Source organism: Pleurodeles waltl, chromosome 10, assembly GCF_031143425.1.
Source record: "Pleurodeles waltl isolate 20211129_DDA chromosome 10, aPleWal1.hap1.20221129, whole genome shotgun sequence".
Lineage (NCBI taxonomy): Eukaryota > Metazoa > Chordata > Amphibia > Caudata > Salamandridae > Pleurodeles > Pleurodeles waltl.
This window is the reverse complement of record NC_090449.1, coordinates 430,800,340-430,818,808: the sequence shown is the minus strand read 5'-3', so window position 1 is coordinate 430,818,808 and position 18,469 is coordinate 430,800,340. Positions and strand designations below refer to the sequence as shown.

General features: G+C 49.3%; 1 protein-coding gene across 1 annotated transcript in view; it reads left to right on the top strand.

The window, feature by feature from the left end:
• LOC138262424 (syntaxin-binding protein 4-like) overlaps window positions 1-18,469 on the top strand; it is a 374,700-nt gene that overhangs the window by 2,803 nt on the left and 353,428 nt on the right. The window contains exon 3 of the mRNA XM_069212325.1: window positions 17,028-17,122. Within this exon, the coding sequence (XP_069068426.1) occupies window positions 17,028-17,122 (95 nt within the window). The remainder of the gene's footprint in view (window positions 1-17,027; window positions 17,123-18,469) is intronic.

Below are 18,469 nucleotides of genomic sequence, written 5' to 3'. Positions count from 1 at the left end.
TTTTTAAAAATAGGGATAATCTCGACACCTAGCAAAATAGTGGTATACTGTCACCTAAGAGTTTGTTGGAAAGTGCATTAATGTGTGGTCCCCACGCTTCAGGCTCAGAACAAAAGAGAACCACTGGTACACTTGACCAGGTGCCCTATTTGGGCATAAGGATTGAATCACCATAAGGGTCTCTTCCAAGGTAAAGGGAGTGAACTTATCATGTAGCTCAATTCTCTGGTCCGGACAGGTTTTTTCTAATATGATATTGGAAGAGCTCTTCTGCGAAGTTGCAGCGTACATGTCCATAAAGTGGTCCACCCATTGCTATGGTTGTAGCATGTATTCAATTGGGCTTTGGGTTACTCAGTCCCTGTGGGAAAAGATCTGCCAAATAGATTTTTTATCTTTATTTTCAGAGGTCTCCACTAGGGCTAGCCAGTTCGAATCCACCCAAGCGTGCTTGTGTGAGGCAATATCTGCTTTGGACATGACGGTCACACCGCCGCCGGCCTGGACCACTGGCGGAAAGCCTCTTCAGGCCAGCGGTCAGACAGTTTCCACCCACCGTATTACGAGCTTGAACACCGCCAGGACTTCATGGCCTATCTAACCGCCGCGAAAACCATGGCAGAAACAAACAACATAAAAGGAAGCACCTACCTTCTGGAACATAGGCAAGTCCGTAGGCACAGTGGAACGCCAATTGCAATTCTTTCCAATGCTCCTGCTTGCCACTGACGTCCAGGACCAGTGCCGCCGACATAGACACTAGCAGACACTGGAATGAAAGGACATTGGTGTACACAAACACACACACAAACACACACAGAGTCACCACACATACATGAGCAAGGAAAGCCCCAGGATAAGCTATGTGGCATTGACACCAATGGTGCCGTTGTAGATAAATATATTATGAAATATAAAATACGTAATTAAAAAATGCCACAAGGGCCAGTGCATGAATGTCCATATGTCCCGGGCACACTGGGCATATGAGGATTGCCCAACTTGACTCCTGACTGCAATGTGCAGACCTCCACAGGGCAGGGGCATCAATGGGGCATGCAGGAACCTCAGGGATTGGGGCGGTGGGGAGGGGGTGATCAGGGTTTGTATGGGGGGTCCCCTACTCTTCTTTTTAGGCTTCCCCTCCTTACTGTCCTGCTTTCGGGGAACACCTTAGCCTTGCCCCTCTTTCCTGCCTTCTTTGGTGGGACAGCGGTGGAGGCCACACCAGCAGGGGGCCCAGATGGAGAGCTACCAGGGCTGTAGGTGTGAGGGGCAGGTGTGCCTGTTGTGGCAGCACTGCAGACTGCTGTCTGTGGGGCATGGTTCAGCACAGCGGAGGAAGGGGAAGTCGAAGGCAGGGGTCTGGCAAGGTGAGCAGGGGATTTGGGGGTGGAACAGGGACTGGACAAGGGGACGGGAAGATGGAAAACTGATGGAGGAATCTTTTCCTAGGGGCAGTGGATGGGTCATGGGTAAGGCGTTTGGGAGTGGAGGGAGAGGGGATGGTTGACAGGTGTGTAGATGAATGTGGTTTGGTGCAGGTGCGTGGGTGTATGATGTGTGTACTGGGTGTGTTTTGGGTGGATGAGTGTGGGCGTATAGGTGTACTGGGAGGAGGAGTGGAGGAGACACAAGGAGACGGCAGGGAGGATGTGTGAGTGGATGGTGGGGTGGTGTGTGCAGGTAGGGTGGATGTGCTTTATGTGGTTGTGTTGACTGTTGTGGTGCATGCAGATGTGGTGTATGGGGTACTTGTTATGGGGGTCTGCTGTTATGGTGACGTGGCAGTGACGGCAAATGTGGCTGGACCTGGGATTGATGATGTGGTATCTACATGTGTGAGTGGCGATGTGACTGTGAGAGGGGAGGAGGTGGGGGAGTCAGTGTAGGGAGTGGATGTTGTGTGTACGTCTGGATGGTGTGTGTGTGCATGGTGTTGGTGGCATTTGTGGTGTATTTGATTGCCCTTGCACTGTGGGTCTGTTGGAGGGGATGCATGCTGGAATGAAAGTGTGCTTTGGATGGGAAATGAGAGAGGGATGTGGGAGTGGGAACAGGTAGTTGGAGGGGGGATGGAAGAAGAAGGAACACTGGCAACGGTCAATGAGGAGGCCATAGCCTGAAACGATCTCTGAAGGGCAGTCAGGGCACCGTAAATGCCTTCCAGGAACACATTTCACTGTTGCATCTGGGATGTCAGTCCCTGGATGGCATTCACTATGGTTGTCTGCCCAACAGAGAAGGACCTCAGGAGGTCAATAGCCTCCTCATTGAGAGCAGCAGGGCTGACTGGGGCAGGGGTGCCTGCGGCGAAGGAGATGCCCCCCCTCCTGGGTGAGTGGGCATGGGCAACTGGGTGGGGAGCTACAGGGACGGCGGTGCTGGTAAGGGGTTGGAAGACAGGGATGGTGCATGCATTGGTCCTGAAGGTTCCGCCACCACCAGGCCATCGGACAAAGAATCTGATGATGGTGTAGATGTTCTTGTCTCCCCCGTGGTGCTCTACTCACCCTCCGTCCCACTGGTCCCCTCAGCTCCGCTGGTATCAGCCTCCTGGGTCCCGTGGGATGCAGCTTCCCCATTCGCTGGTGCCCCTTCTCCTTCACCAGATGATGCTGATGCACACAAAGACAGAGAAGGACAGGGAGGGAGGATTATACAGTGACAGACAGGGCGGGAGAAAGAGAGGCAGGAAGCAATTAGTCAATGCCAGCACAACAGCCACACACAAGTCACTACAACATATTCTAATGCCATGTCATTACATGCCATGCCTTTACTCACACATGCCACTCCAATAACAGCCCAAGCAGGCCACCTCAGTCATGCATATGAGTTTCACTCATGCTGACACACATTCAATCCTGCACAGGATGAAAGCCATACCCTAAACAAGTGGCTAAACCATCACATTGGGTCATTGCTCTTGACAATCACAAGAACCAAACTAAATACTCTACGGGCATTTGGAGGCATACTTGCATGGCCACATAACCCATGCACATATAGATGTATGATGTGAAACCTCAGACTTTGCAGACTACACATACACCAATTGCCAGCAGACAGGGATATGGCAACACTGTTTGGATAGTTGGGAGTACAATGTGTATGAACTCCAGAAGCAGGAACCCTGTCCACATCAAATACCCTGCTCATCCACTACACAGTTGCCATGTCATCAATACTACTTAGCAGTTAAGTTAACCTCAACTCAAACCTGCACGGCATTTTAACAAATGGATGTAGCACATTCGGCCTCTGTGTGTCCCAAGCCTAGTCCGACAGTAGCTATCTAGCACACATTCCATAGCCTTCACACACTGCACCGGCTGCACCTATCACTCACCACATAACCTAAGTACGAATGTGAACTCACCCCTTGTGGCTGCTGTGCTACCCTCAAGCACCCATCCACCTCAGGGAATGCCACCACCGAAATGCCTGACATAAGGGGGTCAGGGTCCAACAGCCACCCCTCCCTCAGTGGGAGGATGTCCCCAGCTGGGCCTCACCGGTCTTCCTCACCCAGCATCTGAGGTCCTCCCACTGCTTCCTGCAGTGGGTGCTCCTCCGGGCATGGACTCCCAGGGTCCGCACTTGCTTGTCGATGGCATGCCAAATCCCCTTCTTCTGATGGGCGCTCACCCGCATGGATGACACAGAGAAAAGGAGACAGTCATGTAGTGTGGCATCTTAGGGACTGCATTGGACACAACACATCTCCTGAACATATGCACATTTCAACATTCTAGTTGTCCTCACAGCCCTCACCCAGGTCCTTCCACAAGTCACTCATCCTCATCCTCATCCCAAGCCCCATGTCCACATTCGTACCACTCACAGACAGTACAATCATAGTGGACTCACCTGCTGCCCTGGTGCCCCATACAACTGGGCATACAGGGATAGGACACCCTCCACAAGCTTCTCTAGTTCTTCCTGTGAGAAGGCTGGAGCCCTATCCCCTGCAGTACGTGGCATCTTGGCTACCAGTGGCAGAACACAGCAGCACACGCAGTGGAGGTATTCTCAGCACGAGTGCCAGGAGTCAAGTGAACATGAGCACATGAAATGGCGGTCACAGACGCAGCGGACATCACCGCCTGCGATAATCACCATTGGCTCAAGTCTCCCATAGGCAACCATGATAACCAATGAGGAGTTACACAGCGGTTGCAACCGCCTACCGCCATGACTTCTTATGCCAGCGGGATTCGCTCACTTCCATCTGTCCTGTGCATGCAGGACAGGCGGCTGCCATTTTACTTCTACAATGTGTATAGAGGGGGTTTATGAGGTGCTTCATGGATGTTTTACAGTGACCTGTGCACAGCTCCACTGTGTCCACACAGTCCTGCATGCACATAATGATTGGTACTCCCTCGTATACCCAGGTACGGTGGAAGAATGATGGTGTGGAATGCTCCTGTCTACAGGGCCCTGGTCGATCTTGCCACCCTTGAAGGGCGGCACGTCATCCAGTGCTATTGGCTAACCCGTCAGACCATCATGGAGCTTGTGAGGTTGTTGGATCCGGATCTGTAGCCTGGTATTCGTCATCCCAATGCCATCACACCCACAGTATAGGTGTTGGCAGTCCTCCACTTCCTTGCCTCAAGGTCCTCCCAAATTACAGTGGGCTGGGCTGCCGGAATGTTCAACCATGTCTTAAAGAATGTCCTATGTGCCCTACTCAAACATATAGGCAGCTATATCAGGTTCCCTCAATGTGACGATCTGCCCACTGTGAAAGCAGCCTTCTACACTGTAGCACATGTGTCACATGTGATCAGAGCTTTTGATGGGACCCACATTGCCCTGCTGCCACCCAGGAGGAGTGAACAGGTGTTTAGGCACTGTAAAAACTTCTACTCAACCAATGTTCAGGTGCTATGTCTTGCAGACCTCTACATCACAAAAGTGACTGCCTGGTTCCCAGGTTCAGTGCATGATGCTTACATTCTGTGGAACAGCAGCATCCCACACCTGATGGCACCACTGCAAAGTGATCGTGCCTGGCTCATCGGTCTGTAACGTGTCATATGTGTGCCTCTGTATTCTGAACACTCTACACCACCTTCCAGATTTACCTACAGTTTTCAATATGCCTATTACCTCTGTGCACACAGGTGACTCTGGTTATCCCATCTTGCCATGGCTACTGACACCTCTCAGGCATCTGACTACAGCAGGAGGAAAACCATTTAAATGAGGCCCATGGTAGGACCCGACGGGTCATCGAACTCACCTTTGGAGTGCTGAAAACCAGGTTCTGGTGCAGACCAGCGAAAGTGTGCCAGATCATTGTAATGTGCTGCATGTTACACAATTTGGCTCTCAGACATCACAACCCATTACTGGATGCTGAGGAGGGTGCAGCTGTGCCAGTGGCTGATGAAGGGGACATGGGGAGTGAAGAGGAGGAGGATGACGAGGATGCAGCCGATTCAAGAGCAGAGCTGATAGAACAATACTTTCACTGACATACAGGTATGTGTAAAAGCCATGCTATGTAACCAGTAGCAATGCCTGCCATTTGCACGGCTGCTACCAGGGTTGTGTGTTCAATGTGAGTATTTGGTGAACCCATCACTTTAGATGTGGTGCTGTTATTTGTATTAAAGAATCTGTAAATGATTGCTCTCCCTTCTGGCACTGTTACATACATTGGTAGGACAATGGCCTGCCTGTTACACATGTCATGGCTGTATATTTTGTACTCATGGTAGATAAAGACGTAGGCAGAAACTGTGCTCAAAGGTGTTTATTTTAATTATACAAGTGCAAGGGCTGATGAGTGGGGTCATGGCGAGTGGGATCATCAGAGTACTTGGCCCACCTTTGGGGAGTCGAAGTCCAGTATGATGGCCATGTGAAAACGGAGTTATGGCAGTGGACAGTCAACAGGGTGTCGCTGTGACATATCCAAAAGTGTCTCACTTCCTGGCGGTGGTCTTGGCATCAGTGGAGGCTAGATGTCTGGTCGGATGTCCTTGCTTGCGTGGGGGCTCCTCAGCTACAGGGGGAAGGGGTTCTAGTGTCCTGCGTGTCCTGTAGCAGGACCTCCATTCCACTGGCTGTGGCTGACGTGGAAGACTCAGATGTGATCTGGCTAATGGTAGGGGACAGCTGGTGGGAGGTGGACTGACGCAGGATGGTGGTAAGTTCCGTCAGCACCCCTGATATGACGGCCATGGTGGCATTGTGTGTCTGTCACTGCTGCATGGCCTCCTGATGGCTCTCCCTCTGAAGCTTCTGGGTCTCCTGCAGGGTAGTGAGGATCTGGGCCATGGTGTCCTGGGTTTGATGGTATGCAACCAGAACATGGGTGAGGGCCTCCTGGCCAGTCTGATGTTGTTGCTGCCCCCTCCCTTGGACCACAGATCCCCTCCCACTAGCCCTGGCCCCCTGTGCCTGTGCCCCTGGCACAGTGTGCCCATTCCCAGTAGCACCAGGGCCTTCATTGTCTGGGGAGGGTGCCCTTAACTCAGGCCCTTGTACTGTGGGGCACACCTCTAATTGAGTGGTCCTCGAGGCACAGGTTTGGGGAGGAGGGGCTAGCTGAGGTGTTGTAACCACATGGGAGGGTGAGTCTGGGGTGTCCAGGTTGGGGCTGCTGGGGGTGGACTGGCCAATCACCCCAGATGGCCCTGGCAATTAGTCATCCTCCAGACATCCACTGGGGCCTTCATCCTGGGGTAGGCTGTCTGACATCCTCTGCTAGGTGGAAGTAGCGGGGTTAGCTGTGGATGGAAAAGGTGAGAGTTAGTATGTGGATATGTTGTTGTAGTGTCATGGTGTGCTGCTTGCAGTGGGTGGATTCATTACCCAGGGATGGCAATGACAGTTAAAGCAATGCAGACACTGCATGGTGAATGGGCTTTGGACCATGCTTGTCATATCATATGTAGTCGTGGGTTTGCTGTTTGACATTGCTGTAACCTTGCCATAGGTAGTGAGGCGATATCAGTCGGGGTGGGCTGTGGAATGATTGTCCATGCAGGTGCTCCATTGTGAGGTGTGAGTGTGACTCGAATCTGGTGTGCATAGTGATGGATTGTGGGGGTGGTAGTTGAAGAGATAGTGAAGGTGTAGCGTGCATTGTGCGGGGTGAATGTGTGGATGGTGTGAGAGGGGTGGTGTGGCATGCAGAGTAGGAAGGTGGGGTGATAGTGGGGTTGCATACTTGTGGTTAGTGATAGACCGGGGAGTGGTAGGTGCTTGGGAGGCATGCAGGACTGGAGTTGTTAGTGCTTAGAGGTGGTGTTGCTTCTTTACCAGAGTCAATCACTCTGATTATTACAGTCAGGCCCTAAGGATGCATGATGTCCAAGACCTTCTCCTCCCAGGATGTGAAGTCAAGGGGAGGAGGTGGGGGTCCACCACCAGTCTTGTTGAGGGCGATGTTGTGCCTGGATGCTATGGAATGGACCTTCCCCCTGAAGTTGCGCCACCTCTTTCTGATGTCCTGCCTTGTGCGTGGGTAGCTGCCAACTGCGTTCACCCTGTTGACGATCCTCTGCCGTAGCTCTGTTTTCCTGGCCATAGATGTTTGCTGGACTTGTGCTCCCATCAGTTGTGGCTCTACTCTGACAATCACGTCCACCATGACCCGCAACTCATTGTCGGTGAAGCGTGGGTGCTTGTGGCGTGACATGTTGTGGGGGTGCGTGCACCATGTGAAGTCAAAGTTCAATGTGCAGTGGTTCGTGGTTCGAATGTCTCTGGGTCGTGGTAGTATTCACAAGGGTTTGGGGATGTGTGTATTATGGTGCAGTGAACAGGTGTGTGTAGTGTGTGTATGTGTTCCAGGTGTGGGGTATTCGAACTGTCCAATCTGGTGTTGCCTTCTATTAACGGTGATTTTCTAGCCCGCTGCGGTACGCACCACCCATAGTTTCATGCCATGCATATTCCACTGTGCTGAAATGTAACTCATAACATGGCGGCCGGAATGGTGTCGGCATGGCGGGCCTGGTGGGCTGACAGTCGCTCTTTCGCCGTCAGTGGTATTGGCGGTATTGGATTTCTGGCTGTATTTAGTCGGCTTGGTGATTATGACTCGTAATACGGCAGACACTGTACCGCCAACACTGGTGGGACTGTGGCGGGATTTTCCATGGCGGTCTTGCTTAAATACCAACAGATTTGTAATGAGGGCCTAAATCTGCAGTAACTTGCAAGCAGTCTATGGGAAATAGTGAGGGCAAATAACTAATGCTGAGGATGACCAAGTACCTTGAGGTTTGGCCTCCACGTTTGGGATGCCCTTAATTTCTTCTTTCTCCTCTAAGATGGCTGATAAACCTTCCAGGGGTGTAGGAAGTTGGCTCTGTATATCCTATCTCAAAGTAAAAGATAGTGTAAACAGAGTCCAAGGGTTCCCCTTAGAGGTAAGATAGTGGCAAAATTAGATCATTCTAATGCTCTATTTTGTGGTAGTGTGGTCGAGCAGTAGGCTTATCAGAGGGTAGTGTTAAGCATTTGTTGTACACACACAGGCAATAAATGAGGAACACACACTCAAAGACTTAACTCCAGGCCAATAGTTTTTATATAGAAAAATATTGTTTCTTAATTTATTTTTAGAACCACAAGTTTAAGATTTGAAGTAAATACATAAAATGCAAGGTACTCCACACAGGTAAGTTAGGAACTTTGAATTAGAGCAATATCATATACAGTTTTTGTTAAAATGGTAATAAGCTATTTTAAAAGTAGAAACTTCAAAAATCAACAGTTCCTGTGGGAGGTAAGTATTGGTTAGATTGTGAGGTAAGTAAGACACTTACAAGTCTCAGTTCCTGGGCATAGGCAGTCCACCGTTGGGCGTTCAAGGCAACCCCAAAGTTACCACACCAGCAGCTCAGGGCCGGTACAGAGATCAAAGAGGTGCCCAAACACACATAGGCGCCTATGGAGAACAGGGGTGCTCCAGTTCCAGTCTGCCAGCAGGTAAGTACCCGCGTCCTCGGGGGCAGACCAGGGGGGTTTTGTAGAGTACTGGGGGGGACACAAGTAGGCACACAAAACACACCCTCATTGGCACAGGAGCGGCAGGGTGCAGTGTGAAAAGCAGGCGTCAGGTTTTGTACTGGTTTCGATGGAGGGACCTGGGGGTCACTCTAGCGGTGCAGGCAGGGCACAGGGGGGCTTCTTTGCCAGCCATCACCTGGGCTAGGCAGAGGGTCCCCTGGGGGTCACTCCTGCACTGAGGTTCGGTTCCTTCTGGTCCTGGGGGCTGCGGGTGCAGTGCTTGGTCCAGACGTCGGGTTCCTTGTCAAAGGCAGTCGGAGGCAGGGGGAGCCTCTGGATTCTCTCTGCAGGCATCGCTGTGTGGGTCCAGGGGGGTCATCTCGGGCTATCCCTTCACAAACCTCCTATAGTACCCAGCCAAGCCAAGGGATGCCCTGACTTGAATCTGGGTTTTTGGATCTACCCATTCCAGAATAGTCTGGATCTTGGGTTGAAGTGGCTGAACTTGGCGGTCCTGCCAGTTAGAGCTAAAGACAGCAATATCATCAAGATAAGCTGCACTAAAGGACTTCAAGCTAGCAAGGACTTGATTCACCAACCTTTGGAAGGTGGCAGGGGCATTCTTTAAGCCAAAGGGCATCACAGTAAACTGGTAGTGCCCATCAGGTGTAGAGAATGCTGTTTTCTCTTTTGCTCCAGGTGCCATTCTTATTTGCCTGTACCCTGTCAAAGGTACTTAAGTATTTGGCAGCGCCTAACTTATCTATGAGGTCATCTGCCCTTGGAATGGGGTGAGCATCTGTCTTGGTGACAGAGTTAAGCCCTCTGTAGTCCACACAAAACCTCATCTCTCTCTTGCCATCTGTTGTGTGAGGTTTGGGGACCAAGACCACTGGGATAGCCCAGAGCCTGTCAGAGTGCTCAATCACTCCCAACTCCAGCATCTTGTGGAATTCCACTTTCATGCTTTCTTTAACTTGGTCAGACTGCCTAAATATTTTGTTTTTGACAGGCATGCTGTCTCCTGTGTCCACATCATGGGTACACAGGTGGGTCTGACCAGGGGTTAAGGAAAAGATCTCTGCAAACTGCTGGAGGACTTGCCTGCAGTCAGCCTGCTGTTGGCCAGAGAGGGTGTCTGAATAGATCACTCCATCTACTAAGCCATCTTTAGGGTCAGTGGAGAGGAGATCAGGGAGACGTTTACTCTCTGCTTCCTGGTCCTCATCTGTAACCATTAACATGTTTACATCTGCCCTATCATGAAAGAGTTTGAGGCAGTTCACATGGATCACCCTCTTGGGGGTCCTGCTAGTGCCTAGGTCAACCAGGTAGGTGACCTGACTCTTTTTCTCTAGCACTGGGTAAGGGCCACTCCATCAGTCCTGAAGTACCCTTGAAGCCACAGGCTCTAGAACCCAGACTTTCTGCCCTGGCTGAAACTCAACCATAGCAGCCTTTTGGTCATACCACATCTTCTGGAGCTGTTGGCTGGCCTCAAGGTTTTTGCTTGCCTTTTCCATGTACTCCTTGAACGTAGGCCTAGTACATAGTCCACAACATCTTGTTTAGGCTCATGGAGTGGTCTCTCCCAGCCTTCTTTTACAAGAGCAAGTGGTCCCCTAACAGGATGGCCAAACAGAAGTTCAAAGGGGGAAAACCCTACTCCCTTCTGAGGCACCTCTCGGTAGGTGAAAAGCAGACATTGCAAGAGTACATCCCATCTCTTTTTGAGTTTTTCACGGAGCCTCATGATCATGCTCTTCAATGTCTTGTTGAATCTCTCAACAAGGCCATTGGTTTGTGGATGGTATGGTGTGGTGAATTTGTAAGTCACCCCACACTCATTCCACATATGTTTCAGGTAAGCTGACATGAAGTTGGTATCTCTGTTAGAAACCACCTCCATAGGAAATCCCACTCTGGTAAAAATACCTATGAGTGTTTTGGCTACTGCAGGAGCAGTAGTGGACCTAAGGGGAATTGCCTCAGGGTACCTAGTAGCATGATCCAATACTTCTAGGATATATTGGTTCCCTGATGCTGTGGGAGGTTCAAGTGGACCCACTATATCCACTCCTACTCTTTCAAAGGGGACTCCCACCACTGGAAATGGAATCAGAGGGGCCTTTGGAAGGCCACCTGTCTTACCACTGGCTTGACAGATGACACAGGAGGTGCAAAACTCCTTTACCTTCTGGGACATATTGGGCCAATAGAAATGGTTGACTGACCTCTCCCATCTCTTGGTTTGTCCCAAATGCCCAGCAAGGGGAATGTCATGGGCTAAGCTCAGAATGAACTCCCTGAACTCCTGAGGCATTACCACTCTCCTAGTGGCACCAGGTTTGGGATCTCTTGCCACGGTGTAAAGGAGTCCATCTTCCCAACAGACCCTGTGTGCTCCACTGACATTTCCTTTTTCTTGCTCAGCTGCTTGCTGTCTTAGGCCTTCAAGAGAGGGACAAGTTTCTTGCCCCTTACACAGCTGTTCCCTTGAGGGTCCCCCTGGGCCCAATATCTCAACCTGGTAAGGTCCCAGCTCCATGGACTCAGTTCCCTCAGAGGATAGAACATCTTCCTGGGAAGAGAGGCTCTGTTTCTTATGCTGTGCTGAAGCTGGTTCCCCAGTCTTCTTTCCTTTTCTCTTGGAAGGGTGGGCCATTATTCCAGGCTCCAACACTTCTTTTTCACCCTGAGACCTGCACTGTGCCCTTGTCTTGACACACACCAGTGCAGGGATACCCAGCATGGCTGCATGGGTTTTTAGTTCTACCTCAGGCCATGCTGAGGACTCCAGATCATTTCCAAGCAAACATTCTACTGGTATAGCAGAAGAGACTACCACCTGTTTCAGGCCAGTAACCCCTCCCCATTCTAAAGTTACCATTGCCATGGGATGAACTTTAGTCTGATTGTCAGCATTGGTGACTGGATATATCTGTCCAGCCAGGTATTGTCCTGGGAAAACAAGTTTGTCTGTCACCATAGTGACACTGACACCTGTATCCCTCAGGGCTTCTACTCTAGTCCCATTGATCAAGAGCTGCTGCCTGTATTTTTGCATGTTAGGCAGCCAGGCAGCAAGTGTGGCTAGGTCCACCCCACCCTCTGAGACTAATGTAGCTTCAGTGTGAACTCTGATTTGCTCTGGGCACAATGTTGATCCCACCTGGAGACTGGCTATTCCAGTGCTAACTGGAGTAGTAGTTGTGGGACTTTTCTTGGGACAGGCCTTTTCTCCAGTTTGGTGTCCATGCTGAGTACAAATGCGACACCAGGCCTTTTTTTGGGTTAAAAGGTTTTACCATCATACCCAAATGAGGATTGTGAAGAGGCTTTGGACCAACCCTCCTGAGCAGGTTTTTGTTGCCCTGTAGAAGACTCTTTACTTTTTCCCTTGGATGTCTCAACACTCTTCCCCTGGGGAGGCTTTTTGACCCCTTTCTTTTGGTCACCCCCTGTGGAAGTCCTGGTCACCCTAGTCTTGACCCAATGGTCTGACTTCTTTCCCAATTCTTGAGGAGAAATTGGACCAAGGTCTACCAGATGCTGATGCAGTTTGTCATTGAAACAATTACTCAAAAAATGTTCTTTCATAAACAAGTTATACAGCCCATCTTAATCATTTACACCACTGCCATTTATCCAACCATCTAGTGTTTTGACTGAGTAGTCAACAAAATGAACCCAGGTGTGGCTCGAAGATTTTTGAGCCCCCCTGAACCTAATCCTGTACTCCTCAGTTGAGAATCTAAAGCCCTCAATCAGGGTAGTCTTCATGGAGTCATAGAATTCTGCATCTTTACCAGAGAGTGTGAGGAGTCTTTCCCTACACTTTCCAGTGAACATTTCCCAAAGGAGAGCACCCCAGTGAGATTTGTTTACTTTTCTGGTTGCACACGCCCTCTCAAAAGCTGTGAACCATTTGCTGATGTCATCACCATCTTCATATTTTGTTACAATCCCTTTGGGGATTTTTAGGATATCAGTGTCTTCTCTGACCCTAGTTATGTTGCTGCCACCATTGATGGGAGCTAACCCCATCTCTTTTCTTTCCCTCTCTAAGGCTAGGAGCTGTCTCTCCAAAGCCAATCTTTTGGCCATCCTCGCTAACAGGCGGTCATCTTCATTGAGCCTGCCCTTGATGCTTCCAGAGTTACTGGTCTCCCCTGTGGAAGAACCAGTCTCTCTGACTATCACTTGTGGAGTCAGGGTTTGAGGGACCCTGGTCTCCCTAATTAGGACAGGAGGGAGGGATCATCCTCCTGGTCATTAATTTCTCCCTCTGTAGGATTATCCTCAGAGTGGTGGTCCTTCCTTTGCAAACTCTGCCAAAAGCTCCTGGAGATTTACTTTGGCAGGGTTGGACCCAGTCTTTATATTTTTTAGCTTACAGAGAGTCCTTAACCCTGACATCCCTAGAAGCAGATAAGGGATGAGGTTGAGTTCCACCACCATCTCATCTATGCTAGACATTATTTCTCTAAAAGTTGGGATAACTTTTTGAGAATCTAAAAACTACTTATAGAACTTAAATCAAAACTTTTACAAACTTTTAAACTCTAAAAGAAATGCTAACAGCGTGTGCAGGTAGGGCACAGGGGGGCTTCTCGGGCCAGCCACCACCTGGGCTAGGCAGAGGGTCACTCCTGCACTGAGGTTTGGTTCCTTCTGGTCCTGGGGGCTGCGGGTCCCTTGTTACAGGCAGTCGCGGTCAGGGGGAGCCTCTGGATTCTCTCTGCAGGTGTCGCTGTGGAGGTCCAGGGGGATCGTCTCAGGCTAATCACGGGGTCGCAGTAGCCGGGGAGTCCTCCCTGTGGCGTTAGTTCTCTGGATCTCGAGCCGGGGGTGCTGGGTGCAGAGGGTGAAGTCTCACGCTTCTGGTGGGAAGAATTGAGTCCTTTAAAGTTGCAAGAAAGTTGCAAAGTTGTTGTTGAAGTTGAGTAGCAACTGCCCTGGTGCTCTGGTGCCCAAGGAGGCATTTCCTGACAACGGGCACGTGCATAGTGTTGAAAACACCTGCAAACACAAAAAAGGATTTGTCTAGATACTCTGAGAGGTGGTGAGTCAGCAGTTTCAATGTGGGTGAATCTGCTCCTACTTGAAGAGCAATTGTAGACATTATAAACCCTTATCCTGCACCTGTTCTGACCACTAATACTCAAGCCCATGATATTGTTTTTTTTGGTAACACTAATCTTATTCTTTACAAAAATCAAGTGTCTTCCAGATGGAGGTGCCACGACACTGAAGTTCGTAAATCCTGACAAAATGTTTTTTCAGCACCCTGATCGGGTATGTACTTTTACGGGAATGATCGAAAACAATCCGCCATTCAGTCAATCAATTTCACAGAGTTGGGACACCTCTGGTCTTCTAGTGTCAGTTGCAAACCCACAGGCAGGCACTTCTGCTCTACCCTGTACAAGGGGCAAGGGGGGGGGGCAAGATGTTCCATTAGGTTGCGAGGCAAGGGTGCTCTTAAATTGTAATTTAGAGCCATAAGGTGGATAGGTTTGGGTGATCAAGACCAGTAGGCCATTACCTAGCAAAGGGTCCCTCAGTGTTAGCTTGATAGACTCTCAGCACTCAATAGGATTAAACAAACGTTGGGCAAAAGCAATGTCTGAATACACAAATGAGAGGCACTGTCTCTGGGCTCTGATTCAATGGGTCACCTTGTTTACCAGAGATTTGGTTGTCTCTTTATGATCATGTTTGTGCTTTGGGATGTTGGTCAAATAAAACTGAAGATGGCTTGTTGTGCTGTGTCGTAAATAGAGGCTTCTTAATGGGGGCCAAAAATGCACTGTCCCATTCCATGAGAGGTGGTCGACGAAGTGGGTGATGGTAATGGCTACTTTCTCCCAATGTGTGTTGGGGGGGATGCATGGATGTAAGGCAGGGTAAAATGGCTCCTTTGCCTAAAGACACATCCGCAACTACATCATGCTTTGACCTTAAGGGATTTGTCTCCTTCCCATTACTTTGTTTTTCCTGAAACCTTGCCCACGTCCCGCTGTAGTTGATGGGACTTTGGCTAATTGGACTAATTTTTGTCCCCCGCATTCCCTTGACATGACCAGCAGTGCTGCCAAGACTGCTTCACCTGACATGCTTCAGTCGATTTAGTTGTAAGTTCCCTCGATAAATTTACATTCGACCCATAGAGCTCCAATACCCTTTGGTTCACTGACAGTAAATTGCTCTTCAGGTCCAATATTTCTCTTCACAGTTGCTCAATAAGCAGAGCTAAGTCCCCTGAGCAGTTTACTGTTTGCACTGCTACAGGGGTAGTTGGTAAGAGTTGTTCATTCATTAGGCCTGCTAGAAGAGCGTCATGATTGGTGCATGGTATATTAGAGGGGGCTGAGTGGCATTCCAAAGTCTTTGATTGAGATGGCTGATTAGTTGGATTTGTTTGAGAATTAGGGGAAATTACTACACAGACAGCCTCTATTATCACTAGGGCTACAGGCTTCAGGGAAGGAAAAGTATCCATGTCACTGGCTTTATTCTCTTAATATTGTAAAAAATGTGTTATTTTGGATTTTGCCTCTTGGCCCTGGGCCCCCTCTTTTCATTTATTTAGCAAGTCTTTGACCTTCTCTATCAAGTTATCAATATCATCCAGTGTGCAATTTTGGGTGACATGCTTCTTAGCAGATTTTGGCTTAGGCACTGGGCCCTTCACAACTTCAGTGGCCTTACTTTTTTCCAATGAACCACCTGAGTTATTATAATTTTGTTTTGCGCGACCTACTCCGCTAGGGCTGATCTCCTGCTTGCACCCAGTGGAAGAGCAAAGGGGTGACTCTGCCCTCCTTCTTCCTGCCACTGACAGGCACCCGAACACAGCTCCTGCACGTCCCATGCAGGGGGAGGATTGTTGGCAATTTTTACCACATGGAGGCTCCCACTCCTGGCCTGATGTGCTCTGGCACTAAGTTCTGGAGCATGCAGTCCCACCACCATCTGCCTTGAAGTCCCAGGGCCCATGGCCTACTCTCTCAGGAAAGGTAGCAAAACAGGCCACCTAGTAGTCACTGGCAGAAGGGTCCGGTATAATTAGGTGGACAGGGTTCATCTGGTATTTTGTGGCGTTGCCTGTTCAAACTGCTGTGAGTGTTCACTTACTGTTAGTGAGGACAGTAGTCCTTGTTTGCAGATAATCATTCCCCAGGGCCCTTATGCAGAGCCACACCTCCGACCACGTAGTTGCAGGGCGAGGTCAAACCACTCAGGCGGTGTAAGCAGGTCTCCCCTGCGGTTACTGGAGCGAGACGCTGCAATGCGCCCCACTCAGTTTGTAAGTCAGTCCAGCAAGGACCACCCCCTCACGGTCAGCACTCACAGTGTGACAGAATGTTTCCAGAGATGGCTTCGATTCCACACAGACAGGGGGCCCAATCGGAGCATCCCCGCAGCCACCATCTGATGCCCGATGAGGTCCTTCTAGGGTTATCTTTTTGCAGTTCATATAATGGTCATGGCTGCTTTTTTAGGAGGTTTTAGAGTTAACATTGTGCAGCAGGTCTTAGTAGCTAGATGCACAGATTCGGTATAGGGTAGTATTGTGGCAGTAGTATTTTGTTCAAGGGTAACATTTTAGCAGATGGTATACTGTTAGGGTGAGAGTTTTAGGAGACTGTTAAATATGCAGACCTGATATTGTAGCTCTAATTGCATTGTTTAGCACTAGAATTATGACACCGAGTATAGCGTTTGCTGCTGTTGCTAGGTGTATAATGTTCCAGCACTGAGCAGTTGGTATACACTTACATGTTTTTACAGTGTATAATTTGTGTATACACTGTTCAATCGAATATTATAGTTGGAAGTAAATACTAGTCAGGGTTTAGGAGGACCAGGACACAGATGAGATCCACCTAAAGATATATGTTTGGGAGCAAAATGTATGTGTTGGAGGCTTTTTGGAGATTAGAGAATGCTGAACATACTTCGATTTCAAGAAACTCACTAAAGAAACCTCACCTCCCATAGCTCACTTCACTATCTCCCTCTCTCTCTCTCTCATTCAGGCCCCACATCACCTGGTTTTCAGACCACTGCTGCTAGCCAGACAAAAGTCAATCTCGACCCACACATACGACTGAAAGAAGAGAAACTGGAGCTGGTGAGTGCCTAGGATCCTGTGTGACAATGTAATATGGAATTTGTGTATCCAGAATGGTGAGTGATAGGAAAAGCTGGAACTGATAAGACATTTTGGACCTCACTGAGAGACAGGTACATGCAAATGCATTGCACTAAAATAATACATGTGCCCAAGACTCCCTTCTGACCAACTCGGAGCTGTACTGATTTTTAGATTTAATTTTGGAAATGGTATACTTGCAGGTATCCGGCAGTCATCCATCTTACCACTCAGAGCAATTCTACAGTCAGCAACTAGGCTTTATGTTGCCTTAGGAATGCATTCTCCATCTTCACACCATGGATAGGATTCACTACAAAACTCAGTGTCCTGTCTTAAAAAGCAATTTACCTCAACGGTTGTGAGAATCACAATATTTTGGGTGTAACACCCACCTAGATAGATTTCTCTAGCCTCCAAAGTATATTATAAACTTTAAAGAGAAAAAACGGAAAACACTGTGTATTTTTCACCAATATCGTTAAAATATACTTACAGGAGTGATGAGGCACTTAGGCCCATATTTATACTTTTTGACGCTAAACTGCGCTAACGCAGTTTAGCGTCAAAAAATTTAGCGCCGTCTAACGCCATTCTGAAGCGCCATGCGGGCGCCGTATTTATGGAATGGCGTTAGCCGGCGCTAGCAGACCGGCGCTGCCTGGTGTGCGTGGAAAAAAACCACGTAGACCAGGCAGCGCCGGCGTAGGGGGAAAATGGCGTTAGGGCGTCTTAAAATGGGGCAAGTCAGGTTGAGGCAAAAAAATCGCCTCAACCCGATTTGCGCCATTATTTTCGACGCCCAGACGCCATTTAAATGACTCCTGTCTTAGTAAAGACAGGAGTCATGCCCCCTTGCCCAATGGCCATGCCCAGGGGACTTATGTCCCCTGGGCATGGTCATTGGGCATAGTGGCATGTAGGGGGGCACAAATAAGGCCCCCCTATGCCACCCAAAAAAAATTAAAAAATATAAAAAATTATACTTACCTGAACTTACCTGAATGTCCCTGGGGTGGGTCCCTCCATCCTTGGGTGTCCTCCTGGGGTGGGCAGGGATGGCAGGGGGGGTCCCTGGGGGCAGGGGAGGGCACCTGTGGGCTCATTTTGGCCCGTATTTATACTCCGTTTGCGCCGAATTAGCGTCGTTTTTTTCGACGCAAATTCGGCGCAAAACTAACGGCATATTTATACTTTGGCGTTAGACGCGTCTAGCGCCAAAGTATGGGCAAATAGCGTAATTTTTTTGCGTGAACGCCTTCCTTGCGTTAATGAGATGCAAGGAAGGCGTTCCCGTCTAAAAAAATGACGGCGACGCAAATGCGT